Source organism: Salvia miltiorrhiza, chromosome 2 (assembly GCF_028751815.1).
Source record: "Salvia miltiorrhiza cultivar Shanhuang (shh) chromosome 2, IMPLAD_Smil_shh, whole genome shotgun sequence".
Classification (NCBI taxonomy): Eukaryota; Viridiplantae; Streptophyta; class Magnoliopsida; order Lamiales; family Lamiaceae; genus Salvia; species Salvia miltiorrhiza.
The window spans coordinates 21,544,810-21,563,765 of NC_080388.1; the positions used below are offsets into that span (position 1 = coordinate 21,544,810).

Genomic DNA, 18,956 nt, shown 5'->3' on the forward strand with positions numbered 1-18,956 from the left:
GTGCCTTATTTGTGTAGTACTTCTACTAGCTATAATCTTGATCTCTATCTTCTGTATGGATTCAGAATCATATTATTTTTTGGGGAAATAAAGAATGCTAATGTTAGAAGGCTTATTACACCATCTATTTTGATGGATTGAATAATTTGTGCTTGTTGGATGATGTAATCCTTCAATTACTCAATATGAATGTAATGTAAATTCAATCTACTATCCAATGTAAATGCCTAAGTTCCTTATAACACTAGAATCTTTTTCCTTGGGAATTAGTACTCAAAAGTTTCGGAGTAAAGATAACTTCGGGTTGAGGTACAATCTTTACCATCAGATTTTGGATATGGGTTGAAGCCATATCTGGGTCTTGCTGTTATAATCTACTCTGATGCAAGTTGTGATTGGAAGTTCCAGATGCAGTGTTCTTGCAAACAACGTGCACTGATACCAATTGTTAGGTCCTTGAGGGTCTTGAATAGGTGTATGAAGGGGGGGATACACCTATAAATTATTTTAAATCGAAAACAAACTGACATAACCTTTTTTCAGTAAAATGAGTTTAACAAAACTTAGGTTGGCAACTGATATTGAATACTCTTCAGTAAAGAGTTATCAGTTAAGTCAAAGACTTTAACTGATACACGTTAGGCTTCAGTCGAGTTTGTAAAACAGAGGAGTTATCAGTTAAACTAATAACACTGGCAACGGAAAACTTTTCTTTCGAAATAGCCTTTGCGATTTAAACAAGTTGTCAAGATTTATATTTCACTTTGCTATTAATCAGTTTCAGTTATCAAAAGGTTTGTGCACAGATAAGGAAAGTAAATACTGAAAGCGACAAACAACAAGGAGATTTTTACGTGGTTCGGAAAACACTTCCTGCATCCACGGTCAGTTGATCACACTGATAACTTCACTGGGCTTGTGCTTACGGGTGCACAACAAACCTAAACAACCGAAGATCCAATCTTCAGTACCAACACACTGGGTTGGATTTCTCACTCTTAGCTTCATTGAGACAAAACTATGGCTTTCCGCAAAGACTAAGATCTCATGGAGTCAAAGCACTGGTCTGAACTCCTCTCGGCTCAAACTCTCAATTTGGTCAGTTGAATAGAGGTTCGAAAACTTGCCAACTAGAATACAAAGAACAAGTTCTCTATAATCAGTTATACCTAGGCTTTGGATATACAATATTTGCCTAAGTTCTAAGAGAATGTATGTAATCAGCAGTGACTGATTTTTGGCTTTGTAATTCTCTTCTTCGATTCAAACTGTGGAATGGCGTTGAATTGCTGAGTGACGAATTCGGCAGCGTTTCAGCTTGTGTAGTTGAACCGGTGAAGATTGAAGTGATCCTCGAGCTCTATTTATAGGAGAGGTCTTGAATAGATCCGTTGGCTGAAATGGTCTTCAAGAATTCATCCGTTGGAGATAGATTTGAACTTTGCTGAGACTTCAATCTTCGAGGTTCCTTATTTGGTGAGAACGGCTACTAAGGAGCAGGAGATAGGACATCTTTGAAAATGGTAATCACCAAAAAGGAAGGCTCTGCAGAGAAAGGATGATCCTTGAGATCTCTGCATTTAATGCGGTTGTACTTTGGGAGTGCGTGGCTTCCTTTTAACTTTGGAGGTTCAGTCCGAGGAATAATGTTTAACTGATACTTGACTTTAGTATCAATCTGTTGAATCCACGTGGCCCGCATTAAGTAATCAGTCATAACTGATTCTTGGACCGTTCAGTCAAATATCAGTATTTGACTCTGCCTTTCATCATTACATCAGTCGGCAACTTCAGTCTTCAATCCTTCGGTCTTCAGTCTTTAGTCTTCAAAACACTAACTAAACTAGAAAAAGAATTCTAACACTTGAGTTCGAACAGTTCTAGTCTATTACAAGGAAAACCTAAGGATTTTGGTATCATCAAAACAAGGATTAAGATATTTCATTAAGTTCCCAACAGAAGATATATTCTTATACTCGATGCAACAAATCCTATTGCAGCTATAGTGGAAAACACATATCATGATGTGTTGAATGATGCATTTGATCCAGGAATGTTTAAGAATAGAGCTACCTTGGCCCCCACCAATGAGATGGTTGATACGATTAGCGATTACATCATGTCTCTAATGTCTACCAAGGAAAGGGTTTACCTACATTTAGACAGCATTTGCAAAGAATATGGATAAGTGGACCTCGATGAACAAGTATTATCGGTTGAATATCTCAACATAATCAAGTGTTCAGGATTGTCGAGTCATGAAATTAAATTGAAAAATGAATGCATAATCATGCTTCTCAGAAATGTTGATCCATCTAATAAGCTTTGCAATGACACTAGACTGATAGTAACTCAACTTGGGGAACACGTAATTCAAGGCAAACTCATTTCAGGAAAAATGCGGGCAAGAAGTTCCATATAACTAGAATGATTATGAGTCCATCATATTTCACTAAATTTCCAATTCGGTTTCAGACAAAGCAATTCCCTGTGAGTGTTTGTTTTTCTATGACAATGAATAAAAGTCAGGGACAATCTTTTTCAAATGTAGGATTATACCTACCAAAACTAGTTTTTAGTCATGGACAACTCTACGTGGCAATATCAAGAGTCACTAGAAAAAACAGTCTAAAGATGTTAGTATGTGATGAGAGTGGTCATACGCAAGACGCAACAACTGACGTGGTGTATGATGAAATTTTCGATAGATTATGAGGTAATTGCAAATTTAATAATTTATTCAATCTTTACAAGTTTAAGTCATTAATGATATTATTTTAATTATATTTTTTGTAGTTACTGGTTCCAGCTTCAAGCATCTAATATAGGTACGTTTCAAATAATTATTGCAATTTCTCTTTTAATATTTTTTGGATCGAAACTTTGCTTACATAAAAATTTCATAAGACATTTAATTTAGGTCGATTTCAAATAAATATTACATCATTTTACTTTTAAAAAAAATCATTAAATAGTTAAAAGAAATTAATGAAATAAAATATGTATTGGATAATTACAAAAATTAAAATTTTAATAAATCCCCATCGAATTTAAATATGAGTACATAAACGAAGTTCATAATCTGCAGATTGTATCATTCTCAAATTTATTATTTAAAATTATTTACAAAATTTATATATAATAATTAATTCCCGTATAAATTGGACGGGAAACAAACTAATTAATATATAAACAACTAGCATTTGCACTCGTGCAACGCACGAAAAATATTTTTATATTTTATTATATATAAAATTGATTATCATTTGATTATTATATACAAATTCTAAATATAATTAAAAATACTATAATTTAAGATAAATATATTTTAGTTTAATATAAAAATAATAAAGAATAATTCAAATTAATAAAAATGATATTGTGAAAAAAAGAAAACAATATAAGTTAAAAGGAGTAATTGAAAAAAAAAAATAGATTTATTCAAAAAAAAGTGGAGCGAGGAGAGAGAATTTTTTTAAAGTTTTAATCTTTATATAACTATAATTTTTATATTTTAAATTCAATATTTACATAACATATATCTAATTAAAGCTCTTGTCGTGATCTTTAATTTGATATGCATATGAAATATTTTATAATTAGTCAAACTAGTAAGTGACCCGTCGAATTTTGACGGGATCTATATAAATTTATAAAATTATTTAATATTATATTTTTTGTTTTATGAATTTCTTTTCACTAAAATAGAGATTTTAATAAAATTATTTTAAAGTAAAAGGCCGTAATATTTATTTGAAATTGATCTAATTTAAATGTCTTTATGAAATTTATATGTAAGCATAGTTTCAACCCACAAGATATTAGTAAAAGAGAAATTGGAACAATTATTTGAAACGCACCTAAATTAGATACCTGTAGGTGGAACCAACAACTGAAAAAATAAGAAAAATAAATAAATTAAATTAAGTCATTAATGACTTAAATTATTAAATTTGACACGTAGGGTTGTCCATGACTAAAAATAGATTTCGGTAAATATAATCCTACATTTGAAAGAGATTGTCCCTGATTTTTATTTATGTTCATAGCAAAACAAACACTCACAGAGAATTGTCTTCTCTAAAACCGAATTGAAAATTTAGTGAAATCTGATGGACTCGTAATCATTCCAGCTATAGGAAATTATTTGCCCACATTTTTTCCTGAAATGAATTTGCCTTCAATTACACGTTTTCCAAGTTTAGTTACTATTAGCCTAGTGTCATTGCAAAGCTCATTAGATGGATCAACATTTCTAAAAAACATGATTATGCATCCCTCTTAATTTCATGACTCGACAATCGTGAACACTTGATCGTGTTTAGATATTCATCAGAGAATATCTGTTCATCGAGGTCCACTTGTCCATCTTCTTTGCGAATGCTGTTTTAACTTAGGCAAACCCTTTCTTCGATAGACATTAAAGACATGACGTCATCATTTATCGTATCAACCATCTCATTGGTGGGAGCCAAGATAGCTTTATTCTTAAACATTTATAGGTCAAATGCATGATATGTGTTTTCCACTATAGCTGCAATAGGATTTGTTGCATCACGTATAAGAATGCCTTCTGATAATGTCACAACAGATTCTCCATCACCAAGACTTTGACCGACAGTACAATCACCTATTTTAAGTATCCTGATCATCTGTGAACTGCAAATCTGTTAAAAAAAGTCATTAGAACAATGTAATATCTAAATCAAAACTTAAACTATAAATCTTAGACATATTCATAAATTATTTTTATTGAAAATTAATTAAAATTTTTAAAAATAAAAGAATGAATGATTATTGATAAAAAAAAATTAAACTTGGGATATGTAATTGAAACTCATATGTTAACTAATTAGTATTTTGATGTATATGATCTGCATATGAATCTAAAATTCGTTGGAATAAGTTGATGTATATATTCTGCATATTAATGTAAAATTCGTTGGAGCATTATATTGTTATTAATTGTACAATTTGAAACTAAAAAAATGCATACTAATGTTATATTCGTTGGAGTAACTTACATATATTATATAAGTGATACTATTGATTGATTTTTATAGATTTATATATTATTGATTTTTATAAATATTTTAATAGATGGAGTTTGATTAGAGGTGGAGATTGATTAGAGATATTGAAAAGTATAAGAATGAATGAGAATTGAGAAAAATTGAAATAGAGTGATTATATGCGGCCACGTAGGATAGAGTTTATTTTACTTATATATATATATATATAAATTTCACAATTTTAAAAATGAAATAAAATAAAAAAATAAGAAGTTAAAGAAAAAGAAAAAAAAAAGATGTATAACTTATAAATAAACCTTCAATTTTATTCTAACTACAAAATTGTCACTCAATTTTGAAATTGATTTGAAATCAATTTGAAATTAAAAATTCCTTTTTTCATATTGGATAGATATTGACCCAATCAAGCATTACTTTCTTTTATTTTGTTTTATTTCGGTTTATATTTTTAGAGTTTTTGGATAAATAAATATGAGAGAAGTAGTAGAAAGTATTGCTCCACAGTCTTCGTCTGTGTCGTATACGTAGGGTTCAAGTCTCTATTATTTTCGATTTTGCGCTCATTTATTTATTCCGTAAAGGGTTCGATCGTTCAATTGCACAACCATCATCAATTCGCACTTTAGGGAAAGAATTGGATCCTAATTTTCTTCTTCTTTTCCTTTCTCTGTTAGGCAAATTCGATTGCCCTCGCCGACGCCATGGCTAAAAGCTCATTTAAGTTGGAACACCCTCTCGGTATAACCCCTTTTCTCATCGTTGACTAACCCTAATTCCTATCTAGGTCTTGCTTCGGTTATTTGATCGGTATATTTTATTGAATTTCGCTTTAGTTTGAGGTCCCAATTTCACTGTCTTCGGACTTGCCGGATCTGGGTCGGGTTTTTTTGATATATTATTTGCTACCTTTGATCAATTATATCGGTATGATTTGTATCAAATAATTGGTGTTTTGTATGTGATGTCGGATGATTGACTCTTTCTTGGTTTGCTTCTGGTTGATGTGAATTAGGAAACTTTACCTCACAGTAAATTAGTGTTCACCTTACAGGTGAGTTTAACCTGTATGTGTGGTTGTAGATAGTAAGTTTTGATGCTGGAATTAATTTCATCACACGATTATGTGAGTGAACGAGGTGTGACCATATCCCCTTTTTACTTTTTTTTTGAGTATTCATATGTGACATTTACATGGAAGAAATTTTATTGGTGAAGTGCCTGTTGTAGTTGTGTTTACAATGCTTGTTCTTTCTGTATATTTTATTGAAATAAAAATGAATCTACTTCTCTACTGCGGAGGAGTTGGGTTGGGAAAGATGTCTTGATTTGTTGTTTTCATCATTGAATTAGTATGCACCTAATATTTTCTGTAGCAGTTTTGATTTTAGTTTTCCTACTGTTGATGGACACATTTGACATTAAGCTGCAGTACTACTTGATTTTTTTAAATTTTCTATTTTTTAATATTGCTTTCAAGGTTGTCTCATCTATTCTTGATCTTGTTTCAAATTTTTATTGGGGGTGTTTACTTTTGAGGATAAGCGTAGATAGATAAAAATAGCTTAGGCTGATCCATTGTTTACTAAGATGAATTGAAACTTTGGGATATCACAAGGCCCTTGATAGTTTTTATCATGAAAGCTAATATTGCTTGATTCATATCTCATTGAAAGGGTGGGATTGGAGATTTAATGAGGGTAAAAATACTCAATCATGTATCTTATTAATTATCAAAAGTAAACACCTCTTTAGTGTCAACTACACTTCTATTTTCCTTTCTGTTGATTTTTCGTTGATCATAGACATTAAAGTACTGATTTACATGGTGCAGAGAGGCGACAGGCTGAAGCTGCTCGTATTAGGGAGAAGTACCCTGACAGAATCCCGGTACTACGGGTTTAAAAGAACAACTTGAGCCTTGGATACTTGATCTTTCTGCCCTCTTAGTGTTATATACTAAGTTCTGTTTCTCATGCCGTGCAGGTTATTGTGGAGAAGGCTGAACGCAGTGACATTCCTGATATTGATAAGAAAAAGTTTGTTGCATCTTCATGTTATTCCTATACCTGGCCGTTCATAGTGTCTAGTAGGAGCTATATGTTTATTGTGTATAGATTTACTTGTGATTATCTCTATTTCATTGGTCTAGATATTCCAGATCAGTAGCGTACGTGTCCAAAGCAAAATTAATACTCACTCCATCCATAATAAAACTTCATACTTTTCCTTTTTGGGACTTCCACAAAAAAAACTTCCTATTCTATTTTTGGACTATACGGCGGCCACTTATACTACCCCATTACCCTTACTTTTCACCTTTTCACCACTACAGATACTAATTGAAACGCATCTTCACCACTATCAATACACTCAACAACTTTGTCTTAAACCTGTGCCACTCCTTCCTAGGAATTTTTATCATGGACGGAGGGAGTACATCTTTTAACTTGAGAAAATGAAACTCTAATTCTAGATTGTATTAGCTGCAGCTAGTTAGGCACGCAAACATTAGTTTTTGCTATTTCCATGTAAGGGAGAAATGAAGTGGGGAATACTGGACCAAGTATTATACTTAACTAGATGTAACATTTTGCTGATGTTTTTATTAAAATAAAACTGCAGGTATCTAGTTCCTGCTGATCTTACTGTCGGGCAATTTGTATATGTTGTCCGCAAAAGAATTAAGCTCAGTGCTGAGAAAGCCATCTTTATCTTCGTCAAGAATGTGCTCCCTCCTACGGGTAAGGAGAAACTTAAATGTCTTAATCCAGTAGTCCTTTGCTTGTTCTTGTTTGCATCATCTTTTTAAAAATATGCTCCCTTATTTTTACAGCTGCAATGATGTCGGCTATCTATGAGGAAAACAAAGATGAGGATGGATTCCTATACATGACTTACAGTGGCGAGAATACTTTTGGTTTGCTCTGAGATTGAAGCTCAGTGGAGCTATGTACATAGTCAAATAACGCTTTGCAAATATTTTCAGTTATCCATCTGGAGTTATCTTCTCGAAAGATTGTCTTTAACTTTTCTGAATCGGAAAATGTCAATACTTTGGTGACATCTAATTATATATAATTCAGTTTCCTTATCATTGCCTTATCTGTGTAGTGCTTCTACTAGCTCTACCATAATCTTGATTTCTATCTACTGTATGGATTCAAGAATCATATTCTTTTTTGGGGAAATAAAGAATGCTAATGTTAGAAGGCTTATTCCACCATCTACTTTGATGGATTGAACATTTTGTGCTTGTTGGATGATGTAATCCTTCAATTACTCAATATGAATGTATTGTAAATTCAATCTACTATCCAAAGTAAATGCCTCTTCCTTATAACACTAGAATCTTTTTCCTTACTTGAGAATTACTCCCTCCGTCCCAAAGGAAATGTCCTCCTTCTTTTGGGCACGGTTATTAAGGATGCATAATCTGCCTAATCTAGTAGAATATTAAGGAAATTTCAGTTTCTACTAGATTAGGCAGCATATAAGATTCAATGACATATTATGCATCATTTCAGTTTCTACTAGATTAGGTAGATTATGCATCCTTAATAACCGTGCCCAAAAGAAGGAGGACATTTCCTTTGGGACGGAGGGAGTAGTACTCAAAAGTTTCTCAGTAAAGATAACTCTGGGTTGAGTTACAATCTTTACCATCAGATTTTGGATATGGGTTGAAGCCATATCTGGATCTTGCTGTTATAATCTACTCTGATGCAAGTCGTGAATGGAAGTTCCAGATGCAGTCTTCCATTGTAATTAGTGGCACATGGAGACAGCGGGAACTCCAACTCAAACTCGAGCTCGAGCTCATCAAAAGCTTTGTTCGTTGGTGCATCTCATGTCATAGCCTCTGCATGGTGATTGGAAAAACCTTCAGCGAAGTTATTGGTCTGAGTGGTGTTAACAAGGGGAGTCATAATCATATGTGTTAAAAAAGAAATTTTCATCTTCCACCCATAAATTATCTACCACTAAATCCTCCATCAACTCTTGTTTCCAGGTTTCTTCTCCTGATGTGCTTTCTGTCATTCCTCCATAGAATTCATCGAGTGAGCACTGTTGAGCTTCATGATATTGGTGCTCTATAAAGCTTGATTGACAGGGCTGTGTCGGCGATATATTTTCACCAGAGGTTTGGAGAGAGAAATCTTGGCGTCCCATAGACTCATGTACCGCCACTGGCTGACTCACCAAATAGCTACATTCTACCAGACCCACTGCAGTGTTCTGGTTCACAGGTAATGATTCTGGACCAAGATTACTGTCTGGAAATCTTATATCCAGCCCATCTGAAAATTCTTGTCCCATGCTACATTTGAAGTGTTGGCCACTCTCATCTCCTTCTAGAGTTGTTGCACTACTTTGGCTGTAGACTGCACCTAATGCATCCATGTGTCTCTTTGGAGATGAGGGTTGGTCTATTTGAGACCTTTCACCGAACAAATCTTCCTCCAACTCCTGCAAAAGACTGGAAGAGCATTCGTTCCACAAGTTCCAGTTTGGAGCAATCACATTGTATTGGCTGTTAACATGATAATTGTGGTGCCTTTGCTCCGGAAAGGTTTCTGAGTTTTTCACATTGCAGATTTCATCAAATAAATCTTCTTCTCTTTCAAAACCCTTGTGCAGGGAAGCTTTTGAGTCTGAATTTTCACCATGAGTCGACATTTCTGAGTGTCGACTTTCTTCACTCACTGATCTCTCTGTTTCTTGCAAATTTGTGGCACTTATAACTGTTGAATCTTGGATGTCATCTTTTCTCCTTGAAATATCTTCTGTTATCTCTTCCATCCTGCTTGAATTTTCATCCAAAGGAACATGCGTTGTCAACAGATGAGCTCCTTGTGGACTCTTGATGAATAAATGGTCGTTTCTTGAACTTTGCTTGAAATTGTTTCTCTTGTTTGAGATTCCTCTTTGCCTTAACTTTTTCTCGAGGAACCTCACCCGTGCTCGAGCTTTTCTGAGTTCATTGATTATCTCCAGATTGCTGTCTGATTTTACTTGATGCATGTAGCTATTTTCGCCTAATGTTTCTACTGGATTAAATTGGATTGAAGGGAGCTGGGTGATTGGTTGAGTTGGAAAAAAGTCGCTCTCGACAGTGCTGTATGAATCTTGAATGGGTAAACAGGTTTGTGAAGGTGCAGGCATAGAAGAAAATGGAGGTAGTTTGAGTTGGAAATGTGATTGTGATGTAGAAATCATGGTTTGAGATGAATCTATATTTATTGGAGAGATTCGAAGCCCTTCTCTTTGGCGTTTCTTAGCACTCTTATGCCAGAAATTCTTTATTTCGTTGTCTGATCTCCCTGGCAGCTGCATCCACACACAGTTTTAATTTGTTGAGATACAAAAAATAAGTGTTGATGCGTGATGAGAGGGAGAAGAAATTTACGTGGGATGCGATGCGCGACCAGGCGTTGCCGTAGGTTGCATGCAACTGAAAAATCAAATCTTGCTCTTGTTTGGTGAAAGGGTATTTCTTCAAATTGGGCCTCAAATAGTTAATCCATCTGAGCCTGCAATTCTTGGCCGGCCTTGCCAAACCAGAAAACTTTTCGATTCTCACCCAATTCTTATCGCCCAATTGGTCCACCGCTGTCTTGAGCTTCTCATCCTCATCCTTGCTCCACGCTCCTTTCCTGTGTCTTGTTTCCGCTTCCGACATCCAACTATTGGAATTGGAAGGGCCAACAAGACAAGACCGACCACCTATTCTGGGTTCTATCCTGCTTATATATATATATATATATATATATATCATTTCCATTATTTGGAATAATAATTATTATTATTATTATTATTTCTGCGTGAAAAACCGTAGCCTGAGAATTTACCAGGTGCTCAACATTTCTAGGGAAAATGAATTGTTCAAGCCAGAGAAAAATATAAATAATATATCCTATTGGATTTAAACACAAGTGCTGAGAGGGTTTTAGAAAAAAATTAACCTAAGTTTGATATATTTTTTTAGTTTGGAATATTTGTAAAAATATTCATAAATTGGGGATTTTAAAAAATTATACGACTATGTTTAAAACATTTTAAGATAATAGAAGTACTTCCCTTATTCCGTTTGACTTGTCCCATATTCTTTTTTAGATTATTCCATTTAATTTGACATGTTCCTTTTTTAACTAATCACTTTATATTATACTTCCTCTGTCTAAGAAGATATCATTTTCACTTTTGTTATTTTGGTTTGTCTACAATATTATTTTCATTTTTATTTATAGTAGTAGGGTTCATAAACTCCACTCATATTAATAGTCAAACTTTAACTTTACTTACAATAATATTCACTATTATTACCTACTATCCACCATTTTTTTTAAACTCGTGATGTCCACAAAGTGGAAATGATATTGTGGATGGAGGGAGTATTAGATATGGGTTCAACATCTTTATATTACAATTTTACTCTCTTACTTTGTGGAGATAATTTTTTTTTTTTGTCATTTCATTTGTATAGACGGATTGAAATTTACACAAGATTATAAAAATGCCATATTTATAACTTCTAATTAAGAGGTTATGAAAATGTCATATTTATAACTTCTAATTAAGAGGTTATGTGTTAATGGGTAAAAATGCTCATATTTTATAACTTCTAATTGAAAATGCACACTTTTATAAAAAAAAATTGATTCTATGCCTAAATTAAAGTAAATGGTTGAAATTGTCCTTGATTGTTGATGATTTTACATAATTTTTTGGGAAAGTCTTACACTTTTCTGATACAAGTACATATGTGTAAGAAAAATATAAGGGTGCCTCCAACAATGAACCTAGCTTCCAACTTCTAAATTGTCACATCACAATCACATCAGCTTTAGAAACTCAACTAAGTTTTCTCTAACATGTTCTCCAACAATAAACTAGTTTTTTTTACTTTTTGAGGGTCTCACCATAAAACGCACTCATCTTATATATATATATATATATATATATATATATATATATATATATATATATATATATATATATATAAGAGGGCTACAGTGAAAATACTTCTTAAAATATAAATATAAACGTTTTTTAATGTACGAATTTTATCCAACATGGTTACGAATTGTGAAAAATAAATTTTTGCTATCTTTGAGATTCGAACCCAGGACCACGAATTCATCCAACAAGGTTACGAATCAACCGTAGATCTTGATGATCTAAGGGCTGAAAATTGTTTATATTTTATATTGAAACAATAGGGCCGAATGACCCTATTCAACATACAACATCAAATTTTGTCTACCATTTGAAAAAACATAAATTTTGGCCATTTTTTGTATGTCATGACTATTCTACCCTTCTCTCTCTCTCCTCTCTCTTTCTCATATGCCTCTCTCTCTCTTCAGCGGCTCCTCTCTCTTTCTCATCTCCCTCTCTCTGCTCCAGCGGCTCCTCTCTCTTTCTCATCTCCCTATCTCTCTCTCTCTCTCTCCAGCGGCTGCGCGGCAGCGGCGCCGAGCTTGGAGAATTCATCGGAGCTCTCGCGGCGGTGGTGGAGGAGATCCTCACTCTCTCTCTCTCTCCAGCGGCTGTCGCTCTCTCCTCTCTCTTTCTCATCTCCCTCTCTCTCTCTCCAGCGCGCGGCGGCGGCAGATCTGGTCTGATGAGGCGGCGGCGGTGGATCTGATCTGATCGTTGCGCCGCCTCCTCCATCGGCAGATCTAATCTCCGCCTCCTTCGATTTCAGCCATGGCAGATCTGATCTGATCTATGTGCTGCACGTATGTGCACACTTCCCCCTAGGGTTTAGATATTCCGGCCATTTAGGGTTTAGATTATCCATTTGAGGTTTAGATGTTCCATTTAGGGTTTAAATTATCCATTTAGGGTTTAGATGTTCCATTTAGGGTTTAAATGATGTTGTTGTTTCTGTATTTGTGCTGCACGTATGGCACTTATGGCACTATTAGTGCCATAAGTGCCTAACCCGACCCAGCACGCGACCCGCATGCCTGATCCTACCCGGTCCGCCTCATTAAGGGTAAAAACGTCCAAATCAATAAAAATGGCCAAAATTTGTGTTTTTTCAATGTGTGGCCATAAATTGTGTTTTATGCTTCATTTTGGCTACTTCAAAATTTTACTCATTTATATTTTAAGAAGTGTTTTTATTTTAGCCATCTCCTATATATATATATATATATATATATATATATATATATATATATATATATATATATATATATGGGTGGGCTAGAATAAAAACACTCTTAAGAGTATAAAATATAAACGTTTTTTAATGTACGAATTTTATCCAACAGGGTTACGAATTCATCCAACATGGTTACGAATTGCGAAAAATAAATTTTTGTTACCTTTGGGATTCGAACTCAGGACCACGAATTCATCCAACAGGGTTACGAATCAACCGTAGATCTTGATGATCTAAGGGCTGAAAATCATTTATATTTTATACACTTAAGAGTGTTTTCATTCTAGCCCTCCCCTATATATATATATATATATAAAAATTAATTTTATTGCATTATTATTAATATATATTTATATATTTTGGTTTATATTTAATTTAAAATTCTATATTTTAATTATCTAAATAATAAATTAAGTCAAATTTATAATTATAAATAATAATTAAAATTAAAATTACATTGCAAATATTAAAGCAATTTACAAAATTGTGATACGCTTTAACAAACTTGGAATCACATCAATCTCAGTTAGGAAGTTCCTGAGCCATACAATCTCTTTAGCAGCTTCACAAACAGCCACATACTCGGCTTCCATGGTGGATAGTGAATTGCATTTCTGCTTTACACTTCTCCACACAATGGCTCAACCCCCAAACTTAAACACCATTAGTTTATCCGATAGAACCGAAATTCCAGAACTTTAGCTCTAATACCCATTGAAGGAACCATATTTTGATGTATGGTTCGTGTGGCCACGATCCATTGCGGATATTAAACGAATAACTACAAAAACCACATGCCTATAACGAGAGAATAGAATATTACTTGCAAATTCGACGATAATCGACTCCAGAGTTGATCTTCCAAGTTGTTCCCATGGCAAGACTTGACGTTGGATGACAACGATCTTCAAGTCCTTTCCCTCCTAGCAAGCGTCACCCTTCCTCTCTCTTTTTGGCCATACTTAATGTCACAAATAATAAGGTTTAGAGTTTTCTTATTATTTATACTAGGTATTAATCATACCTAAATAATAAGCTCATAAACTTAATTAAACCAAACAAAGCCCAAAGCTTAGTGAGAGATAGAGGGGGCGGGCACTCCATACGGAGCTATTCCTCTATTGGGCCAAGCGGGGATGTACTAGCTTGAATAAAGTTTGGGCCTCTCAGTGTTCAATTTCCTTATTCAACCCAGAATATTGATCGAGACACAAGTATTAATTTATTCCACTAGAAAATTAATATCGAAATACCTCTTTATTCTTTAGATGAGTCAGTGCTAGTTTTAGACTTAATTAATCAGTGTTTAATATATCCAATATCCATTAATTAATTAATTAATTAATTAATTAATTAATTCCTCTGACGATCAATTAATGAATAAATTAGTCGTTTAACTGTAAACGACATCTCGAATGCTACCACTTAAACTTATTATCGTATAAGAACTATCTCCATCTACTGGGTTTAATTCAATAAACGTATTAAGTTTTGCGTGAGGTTATTATCATCCGTTATTAGCAGGACACAGATTCTTATTGAAATATAATCTCATAGTATCAAATAATAATTGTTATCACCCAAAGTATCGAGTATATTGAGCTTCAATAGAGCTCTCACCCTTGATAAATCAAAGCAATAGTCGATTAATTATTCACACTGATTATTTAATTAAGGTTAAGACTATTTTAGTCACCGAGATCTTGATTCTTATTTAGTCAGAATATAAGAACTCATCTCACTCTGATCCTGTTCAATACACAAGTGTACTAGCATAAATAAATAGCCAAGACAAACTATATGTCCATTTATATTACAATCTAAACCAACATCTCGAACATCTCGTCCATAGTTGTCTCGATTGTGAACTCAATTTATATCTCAACTTCTTCGATTATATGATCTTCTGTGATCTACAACACAACATATAATCTATAGTATGAGATAAATTAGACCGTAATAAGATTATGCAATAACAATAATTCAGATAGGTTATTGTAATGAACTAAGGAATCAATGTATACAAGCATAAAAGTCTTCAATTCTCCCACTTATACTAACGCAAACTTTTAGTATACAATGTGACTGATAAACTGATAATATCCTCTAGCTATTACAAAATTTCTCCCACTTATACTAAAGTTTAATTTAGTATAGGGAGGTTACGAACTCCAAGGCCTTCGTGAAGGGATTAGCCAGATTATCAACTCTCGCAATATGCATCAAAGCAACATCACCATGTTCGATCACATATCGAATGTAATGAAACTTGCCATCGATGTGTTTCATAGATTGATGACATCTTGAATCGTTGCTATTCGCAATAGCAACCTCGTCATCACAATAAATTGTGATACGCTTTGGCAAACTAGGAATCACATCAATCTCAGTTAGGAAGTTCCTGAGCCATACAACCTGATTAGAAGCTTCACAAGCAGCTACATACTCGGCTTCCATGGTGGATAGTGAATTGCATTTCTGCTTTACACTTCTCCACACAATGGCTCATCCCCTTAACTTAAACACCATTAGTTTATCCGATAGAGTTGAAATTCTGAAACCTTAGCTCTAATACCAATTGAAGGAACCATATTTTGATGTATGGTTCGTGTGGCCACGATCCATTTCGGATATCAAATGAATAACTTCAAAAACCACGTCCCTATAACAAGATAATAGAATCTTACTTGCAAATCCGGCGATGATCGACTCCAGAGTTAATCTTTCAAGTTGTTCCCATGGCAAGACTTGACGTTGGATGGCAACGATCTTCAAGTCCTCTCCCTCTTAGAAAGCGCCGCCCCTCCTCTCTCTTTTTGGTCATACTTAATGTCACAAGTAATAAGGAGTTTTCTTATTAATTATATTAGGTATTAATCATACCTAAATAATAAGCCCATAAACTTAATTAAACCAAACAAAGCCCAAAGCTTAGTGAGAGATAGAGGGGACAGGCGCTCCATACGGAGCTATTCCTTTATTGGGCCAAGCGGGGATCTACTAGCTTGAATAAAGTTTGGGCCTCCTAGTGTTCAATTTCCTTAGTCAGCTCGGAATATTGATCGAGGCACAAGTATTAATTTATTTCACAGATCCTTATTGAAATATAATCTCATATCAAATAATAATTGTTATCACCCAAAATATTGAGTATATTGAGCTTCAATAGAGCTCTCACCCTTGATAAATCAAAGCAATAGTCAATTAATTATTCACACCGATTAATTTAATTAAGGTTAAGACTTTTAGTCACCGAGATCTTAATTCTTATTTAGTCAGAATATAAGAATTCATCTCACTCTATTCAATAAATAGCCAAGACAAACTATTTGTCCATTTATGTTACAATCTAAACCGACATCTCGTCCATAGTTGTCTCGATTGTGAACTCAATTTATATCTCAACTTCTTCGATTATATGATCTTTTGTGATCTACAACACAACATATAATCTATAGTATGAGATAAATTTGACTGTAATAAGATTATGCAATAACAATAATTCAGATAGGTTATCGTAATGAACTAAGGAATCAATGTATATAAGCATAAAAGTCTTCAATTCTCCCACTTATACTAAAGAAAACTTTTAGTATACAATGTGACTGATAAACTGATAATATCCTCTAGCTATTACAAAATTTCTCCCACTTATACTAAAGTTTAATTTAGTATAGGGATGTGACGAACTCCAAGGTCTTCAACATGCTTGTTGTACACCGCTCCAGGAAGACTCTTTGTGAATGTATCAGCCAGATTATCAACTCCCATAATATGCATCAAAGTTTAAATTTTACTACTATCAATTTGGAGTTACTAACTTACTACGATGGACAACCGCTAAACTTTTCAATTTCGAGAGTTACATCATTAATTCAAATTTAATTTATATATTTATTAATTTTTAACTTTTCACTTATCCTCACTTGTATATATGTACTTTTCGAAATCATATTTTTTCACTATCTTTTGTGTTCTTTATTTGCCTACTATTATAATCTTTCTCTCACTATTTCACCACCTATACAAAATATGACAACTCGTCCTACAAAAAATAGAGGGTTCGATGAAACACCATTGTGGAACCATGTTGAAGTTTTATCAACAATCGGGGGAGGGGAAAATAGGGTGAAGAAATGCAAGTATTGCAATAAAACCGTGACGAGCTCGTATTCAAAAGTCAGGGCACATTTGCTGAAAATTTCAAACCAAGGCGTTCAAGGCTGCAAGTCAGAAACTCATCGCCAACTCAAAGCTGAAAATGATGAGGTGGAGTTGAGGAAAAGAAGTGTAGCTTCGAGTGCAAAACAAAAAGAAGATTACATTTCTCTTCCACAAGGTTCAGATTTAGTTCAACCAAAGAAGAGAAGGGGCCATTGGAGATGTCATTCAATGTAGTAGAGCGAAAAGAGGTTGACAAAGAATGTGCAATGATGTTCTACACCGATATGTTATCATTTAATCTTGCATGAAATCCTTATTTTAGAAGATTTTCTCAAAGATTAGCCAATGGAAATTTAAGTGGATATGTTCCTCCTACTTATGAAAGACTTCGAACCACTTTACTAGCACAATCAAGAGCACATGTTGATGTTCTACTCCAACCAATTAGAGATAGTTGGAGTAAGAAAGGTGCATCAATATGTTCAGATGGTTGGCAAGATAGTCAATCCAAATCTTTGGTGAACATCATGATAGCCTCGGCCGCGGGTCCTCTATTTTTTAAAGTAGTTGATGCTAGTGAGGTCCTCACCTAAGATGTTGATTATTTGGCTAATCTTTTTATTGAGATAATTGAAGAAATTGGTGAAACAAGAGTTGTGCAGATTGTAACCGATAATGCATCCAATTATAAAGCAGCGGGTGCAATCATTAAAAAGAAATATCCACACATTTTTTGGACTCCTTATGTTGTTCATTGCTTAAATTTGGTGCCTAAGTCCTTATGTGAACCTAGTGAGAGATCATCTCACTATGCTGAATGTCGGTAAATATTATCATTGGTGCATCAGGTGAATGAAATTAACACTTTCATTCTTAATCATGGTCTATCTAAATCAATTTTCCAGCGCCATGCAGATATGAGACTTTTGAAAGTAGCCGAAACAAGGTTTGGTTCCCAAAAATAGTGATGGCTACAAGGCTAAAAAGGTGAAAGATGCCCTTAAAAAAAGTGTGATGGACCCTGATTGGAAGAAATTCAAGGTTGGGAGGACTGATAACACTCATATTTTCATGGTTATTAGTGTTCATATGATATCAATTTTATAGGAAATTGACTGTTGGATGATTGTTTTGTGCTTTATATTGATTTATCTTGTAAATATGATACTTGCTCGAACTTTCATAGAATTTACAGGAATTTTGAGATCGAATTTGGAAAATTTGTTTGAAATAGAAGTTGTAGTTCGTCTCGAGAGTAGTTCGTGAACATAAATAAATTGTAAATCGGAGTTTTAACGAGGAAGATATGGCAAAAACAAAAATATTGCGCGCAGCAATCCAAAAACGGCGACCCACTGGTGTAGGTCGCCGTAGAGGTGGCCACGGTTCGGTTCCCGGTTCGAACCGGAACCGCCGGTTCCCGGTTCCAAAAACTGGAACCGTAACCGAACCGAAAAATAACCCTCACGGTTTCGGTTCCGAACCGTGAACCGGCGGTTCCGGTTCGAACCGTTAGAACCGTCCGTTTTTTTTTAATGTAATTTTTATTATTTTATGTATTGTTGTGTAAAATTTAATGAAATTTG

At 34.1% G+C, this 18,956-nt stretch overlaps 2 protein-coding genes across 3 annotated transcripts; one reads left to right on the forward strand and one right to left on the reverse strand.

The window, feature by feature from the left end:
- Positions 1-4,304: 4,304 nt before the first annotated feature.
- LOC131011555 (transcription factor MYB92-like) lies at positions 4,305-10,772 on the reverse strand. The gene is made up of 4 exons (XM_057939325.1): positions 10,441-10,772; positions 9,012-10,361; positions 8,694-8,892; positions 4,305-4,667 (listed from the first exon to the last, which is right to left on the reverse strand). The coding sequence occupies exons 1-3, from the start codon at positions 10,711-10,713 to the stop codon at positions 8,884-8,886; spliced, it is 1,632 nt and encodes a 543-aa protein (XP_057795308.1). The 5' UTR covers positions 10,714-10,772; the 3' UTR covers positions 4,305-4,667; positions 8,694-8,883.
- On the forward strand, positions 5,489-8,127 carry LOC131011556 (autophagy-related protein 8C-like). 2 transcript variants are annotated; one of them, XM_057939326.1, is made up of 6 exons: positions 5,489-5,557; positions 5,708-5,771; positions 6,865-6,920; positions 7,017-7,069; positions 7,656-7,774; positions 7,867-8,127. In XM_057939326.1, the coding sequence occupies exons 2-6, from the start codon at positions 5,735-5,737 to the stop codon at positions 7,959-7,961; spliced, it is 360 nt and encodes a 119-aa protein (XP_057795309.1). In that variant the 5' UTR covers positions 5,489-5,557; positions 5,708-5,734; the 3' UTR covers positions 7,962-8,127. The 2 variants fall into 2 exon arrangements, with proteins under 2 accessions (XP_057795309.1, XP_057795310.1); XM_057939327.1 differs by having other exon boundaries at positions 5,534-5,615.
- Positions 10,773-18,956: the final 8,184 nt, after the last annotated feature.

Coding starts and splice junctions, on each gene's coding strand:
- LOC131011556 (XM_057939326.1), top strand. CDS start 5,735: ATGGCTAAAAGCTCATTTAAGTTGGAACACCCTCTCG. Junction 5,772..6,864: donor TAAGTTGGAACACCCTCTCG/GTATAACCCCTT, acceptor TACATGGTGCAG/AGAGGCGACAGGCTGAAGCT. Junction 7,070..7,655: donor CCTGATATTGATAAGAAAAA/GTTTGTTGCATC, acceptor ATAAAACTGCAG/GTATCTAGTTCCTGCTGATC.
- LOC131011555 (XM_057939325.1), bottom strand. CDS start 10,713: ATGTCGGAAGCGGAAACAAGACACAGGAAAGGAGCGTGGAGCAAGGAT. Junction 10,362..10,440: donor GGTCGCGCATCGCATCCCAC/GTAAATTTCTTC, acceptor GTGTGGATGCAG/CTGCCAGGGAGATCAGACAA.